Source organism: Phyllostomus discolor, chromosome 1 (genome assembly GCF_004126475.2).
Source record: "Phyllostomus discolor isolate MPI-MPIP mPhyDis1 chromosome 1, mPhyDis1.pri.v3, whole genome shotgun sequence".
Classification (NCBI taxonomy): domain Eukaryota; kingdom Metazoa; phylum Chordata; class Mammalia; order Chiroptera; family Phyllostomidae; genus Phyllostomus; species Phyllostomus discolor.
This window is the reverse complement of record NC_040903.2, coordinates 51,057,566-51,084,246: the sequence shown is the minus strand read 5'-3', so window position 1 is coordinate 51,084,246 and position 26,681 is coordinate 51,057,566. Positions and strand designations below refer to the sequence as shown.

At 34.2% G+C, this 26,681-nt stretch overlaps 1 protein-coding gene across 2 annotated transcripts in view; it reads right to left on the bottom strand.

The window, feature by feature from the left end:
* CFAP299 (cilia and flagella associated protein 299) overlaps positions 1-26,681 on the bottom strand; it is a 527,109-nt gene that overhangs the window by 305,446 nt on the left and 194,982 nt on the right. Inside the window, exon 3 of one of the 2 annotated variants that reach the window (XM_036022568.1) lies at positions 7,501-7,591. In XM_036022568.1, coding sequence (XP_035878461.1) covers positions 7,501-7,591 — 91 coding nt within the window. The remainder of the gene's footprint in view (positions 1-7,500; positions 7,592-26,681) is intronic. The other variant, XM_036022569.1, reaches the window with a different exon arrangement.

Below are 26,681 nucleotides of genomic sequence, written 5' to 3'. Positions count from 1 at the left end.
TGTCATTTCTTTATCCCAGCCTTTTATTATCTATTGTCTGAAATGTTACAAAGGCCTGTCAGTTAACCTCCCTGTCTCATACATCATCCCCCAACCATCAGACACATACCTACTCTCACATACTGCTGCCAGTGTACTTTTAAAATACATATCTGATCATAGCAAACATTTGTCTATGTTTTTTCATGAATACCCATCATTTCTGAGGCAAGTCTATGCTGGCTAGTGCTCACCTATTTGGCTTTCTTACCCTCTTTCCCACACACATTTGAGAAATATTTCCCAGGTAGACTTGACTGGACTTGGTGACTAACTGGATGTGAGATCTGAGGAGTGGAAGAGGAAAAGGTGTTAAATTTACTTGTATATTAAATGTAAGTAACTAAGGTATGGCAATATGGAGATAAACTTGGGGTTAAGTTCAGGAGATCTTTTCCTCCAGCAATCTACTAAAAGTTGTATCTCAACAACTTTTGCCAAAGGCCAGTCAAACTCAGTATCTCCAGAATCAGATTCATGCTCTGCACCCCATTTCTGAGCTTTGAGTGTACCACATCTCAAAGAGTGGCAGCACGTCTACCCAGCTGTGAAAGACCTATTATCCATGGCCTTCCCTGTGCCTCAGCCCTGTCCTGAGCCAGATCCTGCCACCACATCCTGCCTAGTTTACCTTCTAAATGAAAATCTGATCATATTATCTCTCAATCCAATTATACACAGAATTTTTTGGTTTTCCTTCATACCACCTATCACAATTTCAATTTTTATTTGTATGCTTACTTAATTACACTCTTTTTTTCCCCAAGCAACTCTAAACTCCATAAGGCACTTGCTATCCATTCTATCTCCACAAACTAGTACAATGCCTGGTACAGAACCCATTATCACCATTTAAAGCATAATTAAATAAATTAATGAACAGGTGGCTAGCAAAGATCTAGGCCTTTGTTTTTGGTAGCAAGAAGTATATAGCCAGAAGGTTCATGGTCTGAATGATTCACCAAAGGAAAATGTGTATATATGGTAAGAAAGGCAATGCAGGCCAAGTGCAGGTATAAGGTTGTCAGCCCAAGAAAGAGATTGAGTCAGAAGACAGTAGGAAAACTATAGCATAATTATGTTACAGACACCAAGATAGAAAGGAAGAGATTGATGAACTATATAAATATCTCAGAGTAGTTTAGAAAGAAATTGGAAATTATTGTCTCAGAATAATCCATTTCAATTTTTTAATTTCTATGTATTCTTCTCATCATACAGTCTTCATACATTGGCCTCTAAAATTTTCCTTAGTCTCTCTCATACACATGAAGTGCTCTCTAGATGTTACATCTTCATTCAAGCATTCTTTGTAATTCTACCGTTTCTACTAAGACTAGAAATCACAAGAAAAATTTACTTAGTCGCAACCTCATTTAAATATTTAAGCTTTTTGACATTTTTACTGATTTTTCTGAGAAAATGCATTTTGCATTTTACATATATGCCTCACATATTAACCCAATGCATTCAGTTTTCTGTGATATATTTTATATCCACCTGCAGGACGATAATTTGCAAAACTGCTGTGAGTTTCTGGATACCCAGAGCCAGGCCTGTTGCATGTGCTTTTCCAAGCACTTGTTGTAAACATGCACTTAATTCATGCCTCACTCTGGTGGCAGAGTTAAGAACTTCATAGCATGAACAGTCAGGTAACAAGAAATCTGCTTACACATGAGAAGGAAATAGTTAATCATTTTAGTATTTAAAGAATTTTAAAATATAAAATACATGAGGTAGAAATGTATTCGTACACAAAGGGTTCACATTTAAAATAAAATTAAGTAGTTATATTAGTAGGAAAAACACTCCATGCACCTGTTATTTGAAGTACTACACAACTTATCCTTTTAAATATTTTTGTACATGCACTGCACATAAAGCTCAATGTTTTGTCCAAACTAAATGCATGGAACATTATAATCACTTGAAACAGTATTTCAGAAAAGATGAAAAGAAATGTAGATATGTTTCTATATAGTGCTTACATAGTACTTATGTATGTATTAGTAACTATGTGTATTAATATGTAGATATAATTAATATATAAATACATAATATATATTATACAGAATGAGACAAAAGTAAGTTTCCAGCTGTTTGTATGGAAAATAATACAATAACTAGTAAATAATAATACAAGAATAAACTGTGCTTTGCATGCTCACATCTGTAAACCTACATTTGTCCACTCTGTATGTGAAATTCAGAGGCATTCATGAAATAATATTAATTCTTAAATTAAGTTGGGTTAACTCTGGATTGGTTACAAGCTTTTAAAAATGCAATTTATCTAAACAATATCTATGACAATAGGGTCTGATGTTTTCAATCATGACAAGTTTGAAGGAAATACATATTCAAGATTTTTTTTCTTTGAGTAAGCAGTTATATAAGCTTATAAAGTTTTCATATAACCCTCTTCCTTCCCAGGGTGCAGCCTAAGACTACGTGTCCAAGCAGTAGCTCCGTGGGAATGGTATTAATAAGCAAATAGTTCTATAACTTAAGCATTGAAAATACAGGGAGGGGATGGAGTACCGAAAGGAGTACTGTTTCCCAGAGCTCCAAGGCTCTATAGGAGAATAAATCCAAGGCCTAAATGGAGAAAACTAATACATTAATTTTGCCATCAGTGAGAAAGAGGACATACAGAACAAGATTCAGCTACACAAAATAGCATTTGCAAACTGGAATCACCACTTAAAAATAAAATAGAAAATGTGTGGGAAAGTATATCTAATCTTCTAATATCCTAGCTACATTTAAAGAAAATTCCCTAGGAAAATTGCTATGGAATTAGTGCTTCAAGCCTTATCAGACCACACAGGTCAACTATGTCAGTTCCGAAACCATATCATAATTTTTCTTGTATGTAGTTTCAATGAGATGAAAGAAATAGCACAGCAAATGTGCCTCAGGGTTGGAGTTCTCCATTTATTTTGCACTCACACTTTATGCAGAGAAATGCTAATGCTCAGGAAACAGTCATTTCCCTTGGAGACCTCAGACCTCATAAAATTCACATATAGTTTCTCCTGATAGAAAATTAATAAAATTTAAATCTCATGAATATTGCATATTTTATAGGACTACTTTTTTTTAAAAAGTATATCCATTTGGTAAATGGCTTTTAAGTAAGATTATGACCCTAATTAGATCTTTCTAAAATATGTTATATTCTGTTGTAAATGGTATTCTATAAAACCACTTGGAGTCTGTTTTAATTCAAGAGTAGGAAACAGAAAATTAAGCTTTAAGTGCCAACTTGATATAAAAATATGTATTCTGCTGATCGTAATGATACAATAAATTCAAAGGCACAAATAAATGACCATATGCTATACTTACAGTTAGCAAGCTATGAGACTGACAAAATTCTAGTTTCCAAATCAATGACCACCCACCCAACATTTTATGCTAACTATTTAGCATTCTGAATAAAAGTTAAATTTAGAAACTTCTCTAGAGCAAAAAACAATCATAATGGTGTAATTAAATATTTGGAGCAACAATATAGAGAAAATAGATGTGAACTTCCCAGAGAACTATCTCAAATGCCCATCACCTCTCTGTTCTCTCTGGCTGCAACCATGCCAGTGGCTTCTGTCCCTCTCAAAGGCAAACTCTTCTCTGATGCTCTGGATCCCACCCTCCTTTTAAGGAATTCTCTCCAGCAGCAAGGATTCCCTTTCTCCCCTACATCATTAATACCTATCTGTGTACCTCATCATTCCCATTAATGTAAGAAACAAGCTAATATTATCCTCCTTAAAAAACAACAAAATGAACTTCCTGGACTTCAGGCCCTACACCATTTGTTGCATATTGTTTATGCTACACTTCACTACAAATATTCTCAAAAACAGTTGCTTCTCCCTATCTTCACTTGCATACTTTTTCCTTTTCTCTACCTACTCCAATGAAATATTTAACCACAGCCCTCCACTGGAATAGCCCTCACCAATGTATTTATTTATCCAGCCATAAACAATAGTTAATTTTTAATCATTTTTTGTGGGCTAAATTACGCACCCCCAAAAGTTATGTTGAGGTCTTAACCCCTAGTACCTGTGAATATGACCTTATTGGGAAATAGCATCTTCGTAGATGTAATAAAGTTAAGATTGAGTCATATTCAATTGGGGGGATGGATAATCCAATAGGTCTGTCTTTATAAGAACAGAAGACAGAGATTCAGATGCACAGGGAGAATGTAATGTGATGATGTGGGCAGAGATTAGTGGTATCTCTACAAACCAAGAAACACCAATGATTGCTGGCAAAGAAGCTAAGGGAAAGGCATGAAATGGATTCCATCCTAGACGCTTCAGAGAGAGCATGGTTCTGCTGACACACTGACTTCCCACTTCTAGCCGCCACAACTGTGGACAATAAATTCCCTTTGTTTTAAGCCACCCAGCTTGTGACAATTGGTTACAGCAGCCATGGAAAACTAATATATCATCACATTTAACCTCTCAGCAGCATTTGAATTGGTGAGCATTCTTTCTTTTGAAATTTTTTTCTTCTCCCATATTTGTAGCATGGCTCTCAGCTGATTTTCTCCATGTTTACTACTTCCCAGTATCTGCCTCTTTCACACATTTCAGACCTCTAAATGTTGGAATGTCCTAAAGATTTTTCATAGAACTTCAGTCTTTTTTTACCTGTACTCTCTGCCTGGTAAACTTTTGCAAGTTCATGACTTTCATACCATTTAGATGATGATAACTTTTTTAGATTTATATTCCATCCAAGACTTCTACACTAGGTTCCAGATCAAAATATGTAAATGACCAATCAGCTTCTCCATTTGGATATTGATTCCAGAAATAAGCATTCCTCAAAAGTGTCCGTGTCAAAGTGCCACCTCATCTGCCTACTTGTTCAAGCCCAAAACCTGAAAGCCATTCTAATTTCCTCTTTAATATTTCACATCCAATCCATCAGTAAGTCCAGTCTGCTCTTCCTCCAAAACACAGATATGATGATCTCCTTTATCTCAACCACTACCACAGTTTTTAAATTTCATCTCTTGCTGGTTGTTTATAAGATGTCTTCCTAATGTCTCCTTGCCCGTGCTCTATCTAAATCTCTTTCCCCCATCTCCTTCCCTGCACAGCAGCAGCAAGATCAACCTTTCTGAAGTGTACACCAGATTAGGTCATTTCTTTGCTAAAGATCATCCATCAACTTTCAGTTATAATAATAAAAGAATAAATATAAAAATTAAGGAATAAAATCAAAATTTCTTAAAACCCATATGATCTGGCTGCTGACTCCTCTCTCACTGCATCTATCTTTATTATCCCCTTCAATAACTATATCCCAGCCATTTTGGTCTTCTTCTCATCTCTTGAATATGACTCTATTTCTTTTATCTCAGGAGATTTTAATATGTTGTTCCTTCTTGGAATATCTCTCCCTCTGAAATATTTATTGTTTGGGATGTCTTTCCCTTCATATTTCACAGTTATCTTCTCCATTTCATTCAAGTCCCAAAGATGTCACCTCCTCAAAGTGATTTTTCTGTATACAGTAGTTAAAAGCAACCAAGCACACTCTATCCGATTGCTCTCTTCAATTTTCTGATTTGATGTTCTCCAAAGCATCTTTCCAGAGGTGAAATTAATTGTTCCACTTTTATTTTCATTACTTATTTTCTGTCTTCTTTTCTAAAATATAAACTCTTTAAGGTCATAAAATCTGCAGTGCCCCAGTGCCCAGGTGACTACAACAGTTTTGGGTTGGAGCAGGTGCACACGCAATACGTGTCCAGTGATTTAAAAATGGATAAAAGTTGGCCAAGAAAATGCATTAAGTGTGTTATTTAGGAGGCCGGTACAGTAATTTATTTAAGATATAATGGGAATTTAAATCAACTAAATGATAACCTGCAAAGGCACAAAGTGAAGTGATTTGACTTATATTCAGTAGAATTCGATAGGAAGCATACACCATTGTGGTAAAAAACACAGACTACTTTCTCTGAGGCACTTCTTGTTTGGTGGAGCTGGTGTCTAACATGAAGCATGTTTTCAACCCTATGGAAACAGATTCTATCCTTATTATGGATAGAATTTGTCCTTGTCAAATTGTTTTTTTTAATAATTTTAACTTTCCATTGCAGTTGATATGCAATATTGAATTAGTTTCATTTATACAACATAGTGATCGGACATTTATATCTTATGAGGGGACCATCCTGATATTTCTAGTACCTATCTTACAGCATACATAATTTTTATAATATTGTTGACTGCATTCCCTATGCTGAACTTTATATTCTTGTGACTGGACTTTTTAAAAATATGCATGTTGCCAAAGAGAATGATTTTTTTTAGTGCTTGATCACTAACGATCGATTGCTGCTTCTTAAAAGTCATTATCATAGAATCCTGTGACACCACATTTTTCTGCCTTTCTTTCAACCTTTCTACCTGCTCTTTCTAAAACTTAAAAGATTTAAAACTTTGCTATTGTGATTTGCAAAATCACCCAGAATTCAGCCTCTGCCCATATTTCCAACTTCACATCTTTAAATCTCACTCAGACCACTTCCTTCAAGACACTTTCCCTGATTTAAAGCCCAACTTAATTCTATACAATTATATAGCCAAACTACCATTTTTCTTTGTAAAGTACATTGACAATTTGATATGTGAAATTTTCAAGAGACCTGAATGTGAGAAAAATTTCAACATTTTATTGAGAAAACTCTGGTAAAATAAACTTTCTTCTACACATATTTTTTGCCATTGCTCTAAATTTTTCATCATATTGCTATCATTACTTTTCTGTAAGTCACTTATTACAGTTCCAACATGAAACTGTGTTCTTGACTTGGAACATTTTAAGACTCACGGAAGACTGTTATCACTAATATCACATTAACGAAGGGCAAAAGTAAATAGCATTCCAAATAGCAAGTTGACATATTTGAAAGTAGCACATTTAAATAAGACAAGAGCATGTCTCTCATTATATGGGATCTATTACATCTCCCAAGGAGGGACTAAAGGGCAGACTCTAGGACTGTCTTATATATATAGGGGCAGTATGAAATCAGGTAGGTGGGGGCACAACTTGGGAAGAAGTGATATTGTCACTCCAAGAAGCCTACTAGGAGGGAGTTGGGCTGAAAAGAAGCAGGGAGTTTAAATAAGGGACTAGTACACAGTTGGGGATGATAATCAGTCTGCCAAATATAGGTATTTTCTGAGCAATAGATATACAGAATCATTTATTTTCACCAATTGGTTACTTCTACAGATATAAATTGGAATAAAAAATCTACATACATTTCCACAATATGAATAATAAAAAGCCATATTATGTCCTTCATGAATTACTTTTGGGGAAAGATATTAAAAGTTATATTATGCACTAACTACATATTATATACTAACTTGTGCCTTCAGTTACACGTTTAGTTGTTGGATAAAATGTACTCACACTCACTTTTCCATTGCGATTGTCTTCTTCTCTCACTGCCAGAGCCTTCAGAAAATTATCTTGCAGTTCTTTAGAAGTACTTGTTAATGTCCTATAAAAAGCAGGTCTTCAGTTATAATATATTAGGTAACAAATACATTTAGAACACTCTTGGTCCATCAATATGCTTCTTTATTTCAAATGACAATTTTCTTATAACACTAAAACTATATATATACACATTATACTCAATCATTATAAATCATGCACAATTATACTAACCTACTAGATTTCTCAATTTAATTTTATGCAATTATAGTCTTTATTTACAAATGATTGGAATAACTTCTCTAAATAATATACATTCCCATTTTAATACTCATGTAGATAGTTAATTTCATTTACATCCCCCTTTTATTCTTTTATTACACCATGAAAATTCAATATATTTATAATCGCCACTACCTGCAATAATTTTAAATTTAGTATAATATAAGTATAATTTATTTATCTTACATAAGAAAATTAAAATGCTATACACCTAAGGCATTTAATTACTGGAACAGAGTATTAAGTTTAGCTTTATGACCAGAGATAATCAAGGTAGGAAAGGGAACTAGGTTATCTCTGTCCCATAACAGGAAGCATTAGGAATTCAAAAGAGACTTCTGGCCAAGATGGAGGTGTAGGTATATACATGGTGCCTCCTCACACAGCCAAAAGAAGAACAACAAATTTAAAAAAAAGTCACCAGAATTGCCAGAAAATTGAAGTGTATGGAAATCCAACAACCAAGAAACATTCATCCAGACCAGTGGGAGGGGTGGAGATGGACAGCCGGGGCAGAGAAGATTCGCAGCAAGGTGGTGGCTAGAGGAGCAGGTGGTCCCACATTTGCATGAGGATAAACCAGGAGGAACAACTGGGGAGCAAGACAGACTACGCAACTCACGGCTCCAGTGCGAGGTAATAAAGCCTCAAAACCCCTGACTGAAAAAAACCTTTAGGTGTTGCAGCAGTGGGAGAAACTCCTGGCCTCACAGGAGAGTTCATTGGAGAGATCCACAGCATCTTAGAATGTACACAAACCCACCCACCTGGGAATCAGCACCAGAAAGGCCCAATATGCTTGTGGGTAGCAGGGGAAAAGACTGAAAGCCTGCCAAGAGCTGAGCAAGTACCATTGTTCCCTCTTGGATCCCTCCTCCACAGACAGCTCTGCAACACAGCCATGCAGGTTCCTCTACCCTGGCAAATACCTAGGTTCTACCCCTTGGGTAACAGATTGCTCCTAAATTAAAAAAAAGCCTCAAATGAAAGAACAGGTCAAAACTCTAGAAAAAATACAAGTACAACTAAGTGATGAAAGATAGCTTATCAGATGCAGACAAAGTTCAATACACTGGTAATCAGGATGCTATTTTGAGTATGGTCACAAAATAAATGAAGAAGTAAAGGCTATACAAAGTGAAATAAAGCAAAATATACAGAGAACCAAAAGTGAAGGGAAGGAAACTGGGACTCAAACCAATGATTTAGAGCAGAAGGAAGAAATAAATATTCTATCAAAACAGAATGAAGAAACAAGAATTCAGAAAATGAGGAGAGGCCTGTATCCAAGATTACTCTATCCAGAAAAGCTATCATTTAGAATGGAAGTGCAGATAAAGTGCTCCCCAGATAAGGTCAAGTTAAAGGAGTTCATCATCACCAAGCCCTTATTATATGAAATGTTAAAGGGACTTATCTTAGAAAAAGATGATAAAAAATATGAACTGTAAAATGACAACAGTGAAATTCAAGAGAGAAATGGCTTTCTCTTGAAGTAAATTTTAAAGGAAATTTATCTTAAAAATCTCAGCCAAGCAGCATTGAACCACATAATAAAATGGGTCCAAGAATAATTTGCAAAATAACAATCCTTTCCTTACATGAGAATTTCTCATATATTCAATAAACATCTTTCTTATGTGCCTATTATGTACTGAGAACTATGTCAGGCACAAAAATAAATGAAATATAATTTGTAATTCCTGCTGTCAAGTTGCCTGTGGTCTCATAGATTTGAAGAGATATATGAACATTAGAATGTCATACCATGTGATAATTATAATGGAGATATGAATGGATATCAGTGGACAAAGAAATATACTATCTATTCAAGCAAAACTCATTAAATCTTAAGTTTTAAAGCAACTGTTGAACTAGAAGTTAAAAGATAAGGCCAGATTAGCCAGTTTGGGGCAAGGACGGGGTGGCAGAAGGAGAGAGGTATCAGACACTACAAAGGGATGAAAGAATAGACATAAAAACTGTAGAGTGCCCTTCAGTAATTGCAAAGTAGTCAGAAAGTAAGTTCAGGAAGTGAAGGATAAACCATAAAATACTAATAAAGATGAACATTTTCAAAGGCATACTGTTCTAAGTATTTAGTTAAGGTCACTCAGCTGGTAGCAGCAGAACCCATATCCAAACCTAGGCAATCTGGTTCTAGAACTCATTCTCATAACCACTAGGATACATTGCCCTTCCACTAAGACCTGTATGCTACTTTAAGGAGCTTGTTCCTTGCCTTCCAGAAGATGTTGAACTATGAGGGTCTTATGTGAGGAAATAAAAATTTCAAGTTTGTGTTTTAGAGAAAACATTCAGTAGCTATCAGAAATATAGCCTATAGGACAGCAGCACTGGAGGGCTTCATTAGGGGGCTATTACAAAGCTTTATTAAGAGGTGATGGAGACCCTGATTCAAAGCAGTGGTGGTAAGGATAGGAAGGGATAGGCGTGAAAAATATTGAAGAGCTAAAGTGGACCTGGTCATTTTTTTTTGTAAAGAGTTAAAAACAGATGACCATCAGGTTTCATTAAATCAATATAGACATGTACACTATGACACCTGCTAATTATTTATTGATCTAGAAATGCAACACTTTAAATTGGTCATAACATGTCAGCTTTTGCTGTTCTAGCTTTATGTGACTTGGTTTGATATTAATACCCACTAATAATTTAAACATCTAAATACACATTTAAAACACACTAATTAGTACCAATGGAAAAAATCAGATATTTGAGAAGGTTTTCAATTCATTATTCAATACAAAAATGAGTCTTCCTTATTACAGTATACCTGTGCACTGCTCTTATATTAAATCTCTAAAATATAAAATTTATTTTGTTAGTTGCTTGCCCAGTAAAATATGTATTGTTTGTCCATTTCTCACAAGATAATCTTATCATTTGGTCAGTTTCTGCCTAATTTCCTGCTTATGGTTTACATTTAAAACAAAAATCAGTTAGAAATTCTCTATGATGTTTGAACAGAGACTTAGTTTTACAAGTTCATCAGTCAGGACTGGTTAGGTTATGGTGTAGTAAGAAATGGTCCAATTCTCAATGGTTTACAATTACAAAGGCCTATTTCTCAATAATGCTGTGCATCAATAACAGACTGACTGTGGCTCTTCATTTTGGAGGAAGGAGCAGAGAAGCTGATGAAACATCCTTTATCTGAAACATCTTTGATTATTGTGTAGAGGGAAAAGAGGACATGGCCACACACTGTCTATTAGAGATCTGCTTGTAACAGAAACATGTCATTTCCACTCACATTTTATTGCTCAAAGCCAGTGTCAAAGCCAAGCCTGAAATCAATGAGATAGGAAAGTATAATTCTGTCCAGAGTAACAAATAGTTGTAAACATTGGCTTACGTACCCTGTGCTTGAGACTAGTTAGCTAAGCAAACAAGAGCAATAAAAAAACACTTTTTTGATTGAAATTTAAAAGCACAGAAAAGTTGTTAAACAATGTGGTTCATTGCAATATAACCAAATTAAGACCTGTGTGAAAACAAAAAGAATTTATCTTGACCTCAAAACACACTATATCCCCGCAGACCCATAAAACATTCTTAAAATTATGGAGGAAGGAATAAAACACACTTTGGTATGTGGTCTTCTGTGACAGTGGTAGATGCCTGTTGTTTTTTCCTCTCCAACATGCCTCCCCTTTGGTAATAGAACCCTTATTTTTTTAAAAAAGAAGTTTTATTTATATTTAGAGAGAGGGGAAGGGAGGGAGGAAGAGAGGGAGAGAAACATCAATGTGTGGCTGCCTCTTGTGCACCCCCTACTGGGGACCTGGCCTGCAACCCAGGCTTGCCCTGACTGGGAATGGAACCCACAACCCTTTGGTTTGCAGGTCAGCACTTAATCCACTGAGCCACACCAGCCAAGGCGAGAACCCTTATTTTTATTTGGGCAATGGTCCTTCCCACAATCTGTATCTTAGTAGAACAGTCAATCAAGGTAACTGCTTACTCACAACTTTTGTGCGCCAAACCTCAGCCAATGCCTCAAGTTTGACCAATGTCACTGCACCTCCTGTGAATGTACAGCATAAACAGAGAGACCCAGGATGACAAGCAGCTGGAGTTATAGTGACTGCCCTTAATTCCTACTACATAGCCTCATTATTCAACTTTCTCTTCAAATCTATGATAATCAGTGCTCCTGCAATAAATCCCCCTTTTTGAGTCAGTTCATTAAAATTGGCTTCTACTGTTCACAAACAAAATCTGTGATTGATAACAGTGATTATCCAGTGAAGACACACCAGAGTTCCAAAGGTTTTCCATACAGTAAGTCAACACTTCACTACCCCCATCTCCCCAAATACATCTTGTTTTATTGTAAATCTTTAGAGCATTATGGATAAGTTAAAGTCCAATTTAATCACCAACCACAATCCCAAAACATGAAAGGTAACCATCATTACCAGCATCACATACATTCTTCAAGGTTATTTTCTACAGTTTACATGTATATTTGTGTACCCATAAAAACATATATAATATCATTTGGTTCTTTATTTTATTTCATAATTTGTAGCTTGCTGTTTTATTGCACTATTGTTATTGTTCCCGGGTATAGTTTATGAAAGAAAGGATAAAAATTCAGACATGAAAATAGCCAAAAGAATAGATTTCTAGGCACCATTCACCAATAGGGAAGGAACCCCTAGTATCCTGCCAGGCCTGGCTCTCTTATTAACAATGGCTGAGGTTTTTAGAAACTATCTGGCCAAACAGAAAAAGGGAGTAATAGCAGTAGAATTCTTGCTGCCTCTGGGCTATGGTAGACACTGTTTTTCTTTCTTCAGTGAAAATGAAAGTCCCAGTTGTTACCTGGGCATGAAGATTTCTGAAATAAAGACTACTTTTCCTAGCCTCTCTTATAGCTATTTATGCCCATATGACTAACTTTTCCACAACAGTATCCTGGTGAAAATTATGTATAACTTCTAGGCAGTGTACTTATAGAGGAAGAGTACTTTTTTGCTATAGTTAGAAGGCAACATAATGACTGATGCTCCAGCTGCCACCTTGATTTGACTGGAAGGCCACTGCCATGGAGAAACAAGAGGAAGGAGCAGGGTCCCGGACAGCTCAGAGCACCAACTCAGTCTTGACTGACACCATATGCATTTCTGGAATACAGGGCTGAAAAAATTACATTTTGTTTCAGCCATTGTCATTTTGGGCTCTTTTATTGTTTTTAACAAAACCTAATGTAAACAGGCACATTCACCCTATGAAATTTGCTCATCCTTCTGAAAAAGATGTTGTTGTAGAATTGGCTTAGTAATCAAAGTGCACTTATCTGGAATACTGTAAGAATTCCCCCAGGAAACTGTATATTACTTCTGTAACTGAAATAAGTTATTTTAAAAATAGTCATAAAGTTAAGCATTTTAAAGGAAACATGAAATAATGGAACTAAAATTTAAGATGGACATCAGTCTTTAATTCCTATTTACTTATCAACTCACCACATTTTTCTGAACCTTAGTTTCATGATGGGCTAAATTATCTCCAAGCCCCTAGCAGCCGCAAAACTTATGATTTAAAATGGCATGCTCTATCATCAATCACCAAACACATTAATTTATAATCAGTCTAAGAAATGTGACCCTTATACTAACAATACATTAAGATAACACTGTTCCTCTTACTATTATTCAAGTCTTACATACACAGACTTACATTATTTCCTACAACACCTATGAGGAAGATAAAAAGTATTTTTATCATATAAATTGGAAACAAAAAGGATAAAGTCTATAACCCCTAAACTATTTTCAGTAGACTAAGAAAGTTATATAAATAATCAATTATTATACCACACTATATCTGAGAACCTGAAACTTCTCAGCACTGGGAAATATTAGAAAATAAAGTTAATGCAGAGTGTGTGGTTAGGAATTCTTAAATTTTTAACATGCATTACTCTTGCTTAACTAGATTTATTTAACAGTGACCTAAGAAATCTTGCCTAAATAAATATTACAGAAAGAGTTACTTCCTCAAGAAGTGAAGCAGGTCTGTTACAAAATCCCAGGGCTAGAAGTTTTATAAAGGCAAATACTCCAGTTTTGTTCTTTACACTCTAGCACTTTCAAAATGGGGTAAAGTTTACATGGATGAATTATATTTTACCAACTTTGTTTAATCATTAGCTAAACAGGTTTATATAATCCTCCATCAGTGACTCTAAATACATTTGTAATTTTCAACAATTAGGCTACTGGTTTTATAATTTAATTATGTTGTTTGTGTCCCACACATATTTTCTTAATAGACCTTTCTTAAATGTTTCCTCAATGTTCAAGTGAAATTTTAAATGATCATGCTCTCAGAAGAAAAAAATTTGGAAAATGGTTAAATGGGAAACTTATTGCCAAGAGTTATTTTCTTAATAGTTCACTTATTTTAAAGATAAGGTCTTTCAATAAATATTTATAACATTAATCAACTCAGTACTTTAAATGCACAAATGGGTGTGTTCTAATAGGCAAGATTTGACTCATCACTGTGATGTGTTCTAATAAGCAATTTCTGAATGATCAATAAATCAAATCTGAGATTAATCTATTTTAATCTAGTCTTTATGCCACATTTTGAAACAAATTTAATTATCCTCAAATCAAGCCCTAAAGCAGAGTATGTTTTACTTTAGAGATTATTGTAATCAGCTAGAATTTGTCTTTTAATCTAGATATCATTATTCCCAAGGCTTTATTCTACTATAGTGAAGCCTCAAAACATATGAAAACATGATATTTATATCACATATTTTCACATCATAAAAACAATGAGAATGCACTTAAGAGACAGAACCTGGTGGCAGGATTGGGGATGGGGAGAGGTATGCAACCTTCACCTTGAAAGGGCCCCTGAGAGTTATCAGAGTCAGATTTCAAGACCTCTTTGGAAAGCTAATCAGCCATAATCATCCATCCAGTCTGGACTGGAACTCTGATCGACTTGTCTATTCAGAGTCAATGTTGATTTCTTTCACAGCCAGTGAACTATGACACCGCCTACATTTCATATTTCTAGAATTTATATTTTACTCATAGCACTTATTTGAATATATAATTCAACCTCTCTCTGCCTCCGTTACTTTAAAATGATGTTTTTATTTATTCAGTTTGGGAAAATGTAGTGGAAAGTAAAAAAAAATAGATTACTAAAACTTTATTATAAAGACTCTATAATGTTATCCACTTAAGAAAGGAGCACACTTGTCTATGAAAAATCAGTTTTTAGACAGAAATGGCTTTATTTCCTATGACAAGTATTCTGACAAAACAATTGATATATATATTTATTTATTTGGTCTCAAATAATCTAAAATTTGGTATTTGAGAGGCCCAATTCAAAAATTATTTGCAGACTTGTTATAAATATAATTTTATATAAAACAATGTCTGGATTTTCAGACAATCATTTGAGTATTAAATATGGAAGATATGTTCTTACAGTATTTTGATGTAGGACACCCGATGCTGTCTCAGAGAGAAATAAATATTGCACATTTTCTCCAAGACAGCACAGTATTTTTTTTTGTTTTGTCCTTTCCATAAACTATAAAGAAAAAATCTTACTTTCCCCAAATAAATTTTTTTTATAAATATCTCTGACACTGGTAAATCTTCACATTTCTTTTCTTAATGTATTATAGCACATTTGCTCAATATTAGTCAACTCAAGCCCCCATAAAAATACCATAGAACGTATGGCTTTAAACAACAGACATTTTTCTCACAGTTCTGGAGGCTCTAAGTCCAAAGCCAGGGTACCAGATGGTTTGTTTCTAGTGAGAGCTCTCTTCCTGGTTTGCAGGCGGCCCCCTTCTCACTGCGTCCTCATACAAGGAGAGTCCAAGAACAAGTTCTCATGTGGCACTAATCCTATCGTGAGGACCCCACCATCATAATCTCATTTAAACAAAGTTATCTCTCAGAGGTCCTTCTCCAAATACCAGTCACACTGGGGGTTAAGAGTTTCAACATATGAATTTGGGCGATAGAGGGCGCAATTCCTTCTACAGCATGCTCCTTCTCCTTTCATAACTCATTTCCTACATTTTATTTTTCTCACCATACTCTGTACGACTTGGAACAATTTCAAGTTTTCCTTTCTCAAGGACTTACTTCTTGAGATAGACTTGCTTAAATTACCGAAGTCAGCTATTTGTTCCTTTCCAGCTCTCTCTATAAGGTGCAAATGATTTCAAGCCAGATAACAAACAGATCCAAGTGACATAGACCATGGGGATTTGCTTCAAATAGTATGGAGAAACCTTCCTGTTCTTTATGATTATACCTCATTTTCATTGCATCCTCTTACATGAATATACAACTATTTATACTTTCTATTACAGACCTCGGAGTCGTTTCTCCTCTGGGTCTATTACAAACATGCTGTTAGAATTTCCAGCACATGTATCCTCAGCATAAATTCCTCTAAGATCTGCAGCTAGCAATGGAATAGCTGTTATAGGATATTTGTAACTTCAACTTTACAAAATGATGCCAACTTCTTTCCAAAATTGTTAAACAAATTTACACACCCACTACCACAGCACGTGAACTTTCCTTTTGCTCCACATTATTTCCAACATATCGTATTTTAGAACTTTTTAATATTAAGCAAATCAGAGTGTTTTTACTAGTCTTTCAACATGTTTTTAATTTGCAGTACCTATTATTTTTGTTCTTGTATGTACATATTTTTATATCTCATTTGTATGTCACCTAAAAGTTACATGAATACCAGAAATTGTATAGAAGGATAAAAGCAACCAGGGAACAATTTTAAGTCCTGTCCTTTGAGCATAAATTCAATAGGAGAATCTACTTTTAATATATGAGGGATTATTTTTTAAAGATCTTAGAGGGGAAATAGTGCAGGTAAATCCAATGTGTGGTTTTTGATCTCCTGTTTTTTCTTGTAAGCTATTCGTGGTGGTCTTTCTTTTTCATATATGTGTAATTTTTTTGAAAAAATATTCCTTAGGAGTCAGATCAGTCAGGATTACATTTAAAGAGATTTATGGCTTAGAAACTTTTATACTACATACTGTGATTTCCATGGAATTTCCAGGAGGTCATCAATTTATATTCTAATAGCTCTCAGAAAAGAAAACTACTTGAGAAATGAGATTCATTTCTTGGTAAGAAGGAATAAGAATCAAATTCCCATTGAGAAGACAAATGGCACCACTTCCCTCACCCTTTTCCATGCTAGTGTTTAAATGGTCAAATGTTCAGTAAAGCCCTTGGCATCTCTGGGAGAAAACTTCAACTGTCAGCAGCACATGGGAAATGATAGTATGTACACTAGACAGCTGTTTCTTTTCTTTTCCTGTTTTGAGGGAAACCCAAGTGGGAGTCCTGAAAACTGTGGAGTCTTATATCAATCACATTCTACTCCCTGGGGATGAAAACCTGTGCTTTCCTTTGAGGGGACAAAAATGGGTTGGCTTCTGTGTGAGAAAGCGTCTCTGAACTCCTAGTTCTTTTGGTGCATTTGGCATATATCTCTAGCTGACTCTTAAATATCGTAGGTTAAGATGTTCTCACACATTGAGGGGGGAAAAGGTTGCTTAGGAAGTAAATGTTTTTAGTCTCTGAATGTGTTTGATTTTATTCTGAAAACACATTAAAATACAACTTTTTCTCTCTTCTGGGAGGCAGCTAAATATTTTTTCTGATTTGAAATATACTCTCCGATCTTCTTGTTTTATTTATACAATGCAAGCCAATGGGAAAATAAAAGGTAAGGAAAGTAATCCCCCATTCAATACGCTTGCCTCCCAACTCCTTTCTGCCTGTGAGAATCGGCCTCACTGCTCCACAGAACGCTGAAGTTAGTTGTGCATAGCACCCTGAGCAGGTGAGGCTTCAGAAAGGTGAAGGTCTCAAGGCTCAACATCTTTATGTTGTATCTATCTAGTCCCTACATGTATAACTATAGTTAACAATTTCTGAAAGGTTCTACATAAAGAAGAAGAGAATCTGATGCAATGAAATTCCAGGGAGCAACTCCTCACCAGAGAAAAGCAGTCAGAGCAGAAGAATACTGCATTTCTCAGTAACTGTACAAGGCAGTGGGACTGTCATGCATCAGGAACAAAGGGCACATCAGTGCTCAGAGCAGAGGAGTATACAGATGAGAGAAGGGACTGCGTGGAGGAAGGAGAGTACTGGCATGGACTTTGGGGAGAAAGACACCTGTAGAAGACTGTTAGGAAGGCCTTTAATCCAAAGTGAACCAATAAAGAGTTATGGCCCCCAGAAATGGATCCATTTTAATATTCCAGCCACTCTCACTCACTGGGGGAAAGAAGCCTATGGGAGGTGTGGCCTGGGCACAAATACACAATCAGTTTCAAAGAACATCTCATGGGACCCACACTTAAATACACTCCCTGTATAAGACTCATTCTCCTGACAATTCTCTCTTCATCTGAATCAAATATCGTGAAGTTTAAAAAAACCAACATAATAAATCACTTGCTTTATCACAAATATGGTCTCAAAATAAAATTGCCAGTATTGTCATCAATAATATGTGTATTGGAAGCATGTTAAGATATTTTGCAGATCTCTTTTTTTCTTAGGGTACATCCCACTAGGGATGTGCAGCCAGGTTACTGTGCTTGAAAATCACTACACTTGGAAAACATTCTTTCTTTATGGATATGATACTAATGTGCTGAACAATTAGGTTCATGTGTGGATTTTATTCCAATTTTTAATATATTTTAAATATCACTTTATAATTATATAAAATATTCATAGGATCCTAAAACCAAATCTACAGTGTAGCTAGGTAAAGAACACTAGTTGCGCCACCTTCAGTTCTCTTTCCCTATTCTATTTCCTCCCTTCTAGATAGGTAATTTTAAAAAATGGATTAGCCTTATACTGTTCTTTAAACTGTTATAGGTAATATAGCATATCTACCTATTCATCACCTACCTAGCTAGCTATATATTTATGTATGTAAATAATAGCATCCTATACATTTATCTCAACTTTGTTTTTTCACTTACCATTATATTCAGGGAATTATGCCATAGTAGTAAGAGACATTTTCAGTACTTTTGTGTTGCATAGTAATCTATCATGGAAATACTGTATACAATATTTTAGTCACTTAGTTACTCACAGTCATTTTGGTTTTTCCCTGTTTGCTATCACAAATACTGCTTTAGTATATATAACTTAGTGCATAGGTCATTTTACATTTTTGCCAATATATTTTTGGAATAAATTCCTAGATGTAGAATTCCTGGTCCAAGAGTGCAGGCATATTTCATTTGTTAAATACTGTCAAGTTCCCCTTCACTGGGTTCGGGCCATTTGGCAGTCCACCCCACGGGTTATAAGAGTGTCAGTTTCTGCACAGCCTCATCAGCAAAGTACATTGCAAAGCTTTTAGATCTTGCTGATCTTATAGGTGAGAAACTGTATCTCAGTATACTGTTTGCATTTATGTTATTATAAACAAAAGTGAGCATATTTTCATATATTTAGACTATTTGCATTTCTTTTTCTGTGAACTATATGTTGATACCTCATTTTTAAATAGTATTGTTGGCCTCTTCTCTATTTTCTTCTGTAAACATGAAGAATTTTAGCTCTTCTCTGACATACAGAAGTGATACAAGTTGCAAATATTTTCCCCAGATTTTTCTTTGCTTATAGTGCATTTTACCAAGAAAATATTTTATTTTTATGTTATTAAAATGATCAGTCTTTCCATTACTGACTATTGGTTTTTGAATCACTTACAAATTATAAAGGAATTCTTACATGATTTCTTCTAAAACTTAAATGATTTTTCACTTGTTTTAAGATATATATCTAATTCCTTGGAATTGACCCTGATATACTGTGTGATAAATTGATCCAATTTTAACTTTTTTCATTTGGCTATTCAACTATCCCAACACCTTTTTTAAAAAAAAACTCCACATTTGTTTTTTACACTGATTTGAGGAGATGTCTTTTCTTTTTCCATAATGAATTTCCATATATACTTGAGTGTATTTCTGTGTTTTCTATTTTGTGTCACTGATTTGTCTGTCTGTGCATCAGAACCACTCTGTCTTGATGATAGAAATTGTATATTTTAATATCTGGTAAAATTAGCTTCTCTTGCTGCTATTCTTCTTCAGGTTGTGTGTATGTCTCTGTGTGTGTGTTCTTGTTTGCTGTTTCCAAGTAAACTTTATAATTAAGTTGTTGAGTGCCAAAAAAAAAAAAAAACCCTGCAAAAACTGATCACAATTTACTAGGATTACTTAAATTTCTAAATGTCATGGCTTGTGTTTCTAAAGATGATTGGAATAATATCTCCCATCTCATATGTTATTTTGTACAGTGAGCTTTGCTCTACCCCTTAAGAGGCAGAATCAACTTCTCCTCTCTTTCACCTGTAAAATATGGAACAAGTGACATTAAAAAAGCCTGAAACCTTCTACTTTTATATTTTAGGAAAGCCACCCACCATGTAAGAAGTATAACTGTCTTGAATCTGTTATGTTATATGGAAGCCCAGGCTAGCTCCATGGAAAGTTCTCATAAAGAGAGGTGGATGTTTGGCCAGCACACAGTTGTCTCAGCCATCCCATCTGAAAAGACATATAACTGAAGCCATCTTGGGTATTCCAGCCCCAACAAATACCACATAAAATAAAGAGAAGTTATCCCCACCAAACTGCAAAAGCATGAGCAAATAAATTATTATCATTATTTTCAACCACTGAATTTTAGGGAGGTTTGATTTGGAGCAATAAATAAAATAACCAAAATAGAAATGATCAAGATTTCTCTCCTTAGTGCTACTTTATGATGGATTGTATTGTTTCTTATCTTCCTCTATTGAATCACCCTTGAATTCCTAGAATGAACTCCGCTTAATCATGATGCATTATTTTGAATGCATTGTTGAATTTTATTTAAGATTTTGAATTATATTCAGAGGCAAGGTTGGTCATATATCTTTTTAAGTATAAGCTTTGTAAGATTTGTGAATCAATGTTAAACACTTCATAAAATGAATTTGGAAACTTTCCTTCTTTTTTAATGTTCTGAAATACTCTGAGTAGCATCTAGGACCATCACACATTTAAAAGTTTGGTGGAATTCCTGCAACACCATCTGTGCCTGCAAATCTTTTTGTGCAGCTTTTTAACTACTCTGAATGAAGAGTTAGCCTCGGGCTGATGTTGATCCAGGCCTGTCAAAGAGAATAACCTCTAAAACATTTGCACAGCACTGTTTTCTTTGGAACTATAGAATGGACATTAATATGAAAATTTTTATCTGCTCTCTCTGCTATGTGGGACTGTTCAGGACTGAGGGAGCTCTCAACTGAAAGGTAGGCATTGACTAGCATGGTGTGAGGGCCTGGTGTACAGCTACAGCTACAGCTTCTCTAGGGCATGGTGAGACACCAGTATCTCGGCTCCCGTAAATGCTGGGTACTTGAATTATTTCTGGGTCTTTCAGTGAGGAAGATGCTCCACTTGCTTCGTCCCCAGACTAAAATTTTCTGTTAAGCTAACTAAATGTTGCACTAAAGTCATGTCTTATCACCAAATTGAACTCACAAAAATTATCATACTGCACATCACCTACTCTATTTTTATCTGTAATAACTGATCTTTTCAATCAGTTCATCTCTACTGTAGCCATTTGGGTAGTTGCATTTGTCTAGAAAACTTATTTCACCTACTGTTTACAACTTTATTTTCATAGTGTTGTATAAAGTAGTCTCTATTGATGTTTTTAATTCTTCTATTTTAATAATTATACCACCCTAATCATTTCTTATTTTACATATTTGTAGTTTCTTCATTTATCTTAATTGGGTTGTTATCTAGCAGTTAGACTACTTTTTATATTTTTTCATCAAAGAATTGGCATTTGGATTTATTATTAATTCTGCATTTTTCTTATTCACTTATTTTAGATTTTTAAATTTATGATTTTAGATTTTTATTTAATGTCTTCCTTTTCCTTTTTGAGGGTACTTTGTATACTTTGTAGTCCTTTTTCTACATTGGGTAGTTGATTCATTTGTTTTTCTTTTTTTATTTTTTGTTGATATAGATACCTAATGTTATATATTTTTCTCTGAAAACTGCTTTAACTGTATCCTTTATATTCTAATACTTGTATTTTCACTGTTATTATTTTTAAGAAGTCCTATTTGATTCTCTGTTTCTCCTTTGACTCAAGAGTTATTTAATAATATGCTTTTTAATGTTCCATTTCAAAAGACTTTTTATTGTTATTATAATGACATTTTATTGAATTGTGGTTTGCTAATGATCTTTGTAGTAACTGGGGTGATGAAATTTATTAAAGGGATTTTGGTTTTGGTGTACATTTGTGAGCAAAATATAGGTTAATTTACAGCCTGTTTACCATGCGGACTTTCCAATGTGAAGTTTTGTTACTAGAGTTTAGAGTTTACAACACATTTATTAAAATGGACCTTATCTATACATTTTCTTTTATCTCTTTCATCCATTTGCTCTGTTTCAGATGGAGAGAAATGTGCTAGAGCCTCCTATTATCAGTGTGTTCCTGCTATTTGTTATTTCTTCCACTATGGTTTCTGATTCATCAATTTGTTTCTGAGTAGTTAAGTAATAATTAACAACTTTTATTCCTACAATGTGAATTATACCTTTAAAAATTATAATTTGTCCTTCATTGCCTATTAATGCATTTTGATTTGAATACTAACTTGTTAAATGTCAAAATTTTAACTCTTAGTCTTTTGTTTGTCTAGAATACTTGAGGTCTTTTATTTATTTATTTTTACATTTCTATATTTCTTTAATTTAGATGTGTCTCCATGTGGAATATAGAACATTTTGCTTTTATGACTGAACAAGTTCATTTATATGTATTGATTTAATTAATAAATACAGCCTTAGTTTTGTCATATTGTATTATATGTCATATTAATTCAGATTGCCTCATACACACACAGTTTTTCACTGTGAAATTACATCATTACTACTTTGTCAAACCTCTTTCTCTCTATATTTTCTGGCATTAAGAAAGGTTTGTATTTTATTCAAATGATTACCTTTATATGAAATTCTTGTTCTCTCCTTTTTTTAAATTAATGTTTATTGTTCCTACTATGAAAAAATACTAAAATTAAGTAGTAGCATTTTTTTCTTCCTATTCTTTTCTATCCCTAAACATCCAAGTTGAAATAATGTACCTTTTACTCTCAGTAAACATATTCTATTTTTGAATACTTTGCCTCATTTTTGATAGTCACTTTACTTGTATTGTCATTGCACATGATAATTTCATACTATACTGTCTCCTCATGTCCCAGTTAGTCTTAGTGTTACAGATAAATATGTATTTGGTGTTTACCAAGAATTCTTTGTTTTATGCCTTTCTCATCATTTTGATGGTCTGAAGTGTATTCTCCAGCTAATTCCTCAGAAAACCTCATGAGAACAATATTCCCTGAGTTATCCCACACCCATGTTGTTGCTTGTACCTTTCTTTATTCACAAAGTTTAGTTTGGCTGGGTATAAAATCCTTGGATCAAGTTTTCTTCCTTGGAGTCTCTTAAATATTAGTCTATTATTTTGCTGGCATAAAACATTTAAAAATATGATAACAATCTAAATGCCTTCCCTTGTAGGTCTTGGTCTTTTTGCCTCTGTTCCCAGCAGCTTTCCCCGCCCCCTTAATTTCCATTTTTCTAGACCATGTCTTGTTGTTGGCTATTCTGTGTTTTTTTTTCTAGGTAGTCTATGCCTTTCTGATGTGTAATTTCAAGTTTCCTTAAAGTATAATGCTTAGTTTTAATTTTAATTTGGTGCTTTGTTTTTTCTTCTCCAGTTAGTAGTATTGTATATATATGCTATCCATGTTCTTTAATCTGTTATATAGTCTTCACCTATCTTCTATTATTTTCACATTCTTTTAAACACTTCATTCTGTGTAATTTTTAATGTTTTTCTCCTTTTTAATCTTCTGTTCCTGCTAAACCATTGTGTGTGGCTTTTAATCACACCTATGTTCCTTTATTTAACAAATATATTTTTCTAACTGTTCTTATGTTTTGATAGCTTTCTTAATTTAATAATAAGAATCTGACAACTGTACTTCAACAACAATAAAAAAGAAGATTCTAAGTTTTTTTTCTCATTGCCTTTGTCTTTAAGAGAACTATATACAAGGTGAACTCACTGTGATTGATGTCACGTCCAGTGGAAAAAGAGAAGCAAAGAACATTGGATAAATGCAATATCAACAAAAATTCCTGATAGCTGCCTTTAGCAATTCTTAGCATCCCAGAATAAACCCAGAATAAAAAAATAGCATCAATAACAACAGTATATAATCAATAAAATTTCTTTGAAGTAATCCATGCAAGGAAGCCCTTAGCACATTGCCTGGCACATAAAAGGTGTTCAATAAATAAAACTAGTTTTACTATAATTATGATTATCACTACCATTATTTGATGGAAAAATCAAAACAGAAAACAGATTGCTAGTGTAACAAAGTTTTGGGTTATATACTTGGACATTTAAATATTGAGTCTCTTTTATCTTCACTTGTCTCTCCTTATGTTCAGATTAAGAAGATATATGGGTAATTTTAAACTGTCCACCTAGACCACTGTTTTTACAAGATCTATTGGCCATTGTGCTAACTTGTGTTTTCCAAAATGACAGCAATAATGTCTCCTATCCTACATGCTCTTATGCATCATGTCCATGCCATCTTCCCAGAAAGTCTTTTTTTTTTTTCCTCTACCTCCTTGAATCAGATTACTTTGAGCAGTAGTTACAGGGAAATAACATGGTGTCAATTCCAGGCCAGGCTTGTGATTAAACTGGCATCTTTTCTCCCTCTGTTTTGGAATGCACTGTCCTACACCTCAACTGCCATACTGAGACCACCAGGCTGTGAAAAGCCCAAGCCATGTGGAGGAGCCCTAGACAATGAGCAGCCACGTGGGGAGAAGGAGAGAGACAGAGACTTTTGAAGAGCACTGAGACCCTACTTAGATGAGTGAGGAAACCCTCTTGGAAGTGGACCCTCCACCCCCAGCCCCCTCACATGACACCCACTGAACCAGCTGCCCAGCCAAGTCTTTCCTGAAGTCTTGACCCTCAGGACTGAGAAAAACAAGATAGATATTTAAAGCTGTGGTATGTTTTGTAGAAATAGATAACCAGAATAAATATATATTTAGAAGATATGGTGTGGAATTTATTTCTTTTGAAAAGAAATTACAAGCCTTTATCTTTATGCTTAAAATGAATGATATTCACATGCAATGAATGAAAAGCCACATTTTATCTTTCATTTCATAAAATTGTCTCTCATTCATAACTATTCATTCGACACACTCTAAGAATAAAATCACTGATGTACTAATGAACTTTTGTTCAAATATATTTAAGTCTTTATAAAGTCAGCTATCACGTTAACAAAATATTTCCTCTTTTCTACAATTGTTTTGCTCTCTACAGTTTCCTTTTTAATATACTAGACCATACAAATACTTAGAAGACATGTTAGAAGACTTTAAAGTCTAGATAATAAAATAAACCAATCATTTCCAATAAAAAGCATTATGGTCCATGCTCTTCTGGTTGAGAATTTCACCTGGCTGGCTCAGAGTTGGTGGTATGATTATACATGTGCTATGAAAACACTGAACAGGTCAGGCCCAGGAAAAAGATATTTTTCTTTTCATTTCCATTTGAAGGCATTCTCTACTTCAGTGAAAACAGAATCTATTTCTATTTTCCCAATTATAAAAGCTATTGAGTGTGGTAACCTGAGTTAACTAGTACCATATTTCTAATTCAAACCAGCAACATTTTAATACCTTTTATTATTTGATGTCCCAGCCAGCATTTATTTGTGTTCCCCCAATTAAGAAAACAAACTACATTCTATTATTTGAGTGAGAAAGACTTAGAATGCCATGTTCTTATCCTAAGTAAATTAATGGTTTCAGCTTCTTTAAAAATATTAACAAATACATTATACTAAAAGCTTTCACACACAGAAATTCCAGTATTAGTCATGTAAAGAAATAGTAGGTTTAATATTGGAGAGATTATACACATTAATTTCTACATATAAAAATAAAACCCACTACAAGAAAAAAATTTAACACATGATATTATTATTTATAGTATGGTTAGTTGATATCTAGACTTAAAATACATATGAATTAGAGATAACTATTTATATATTGTAAGAATAAATATATTTTATTTATGTATACCTATCTTTCTATCATGTATTTTACTTCTGAATTAAAGATACTTTTTAACTGTTCTATCCTTTACAAGAAATAATTGGATTAGGAAGTCATTTTTAAAGTTTAGACTGTTACTCATTTTGACATTGTTGGCATCTTGTCAGCTGAAAAATCTACTATAAAAATTTGATTGCTACTTACATAATCTAATGTGCAGGAAATGCCTTTGTAACGACCTTAATACCACATATTTTATTGTTTAATAAAATGAACAAGTAATTGTAAAAACTACACTTAATATATGATATTTGAAACTCCACAGAGTAAATGATTTTTTAAAAATATTATTATTGCTCACATACTTCAGTTGAACAGTTTCCATGGTTATCAGAGTTCTGGCTTACACTGGAAGCCCACACCTGACCAAACATTGGCACAAACCTTCCAAGCAGTTCACAGAGCTACCAGCAGCATGGCTATGTCCTTTATCCAGCATTAACTATATATATATATTTTTTTTTTTAAAGTTCCTTTATCAACTTTCTGCTAAGTTTGTAAAATCCACCACTTC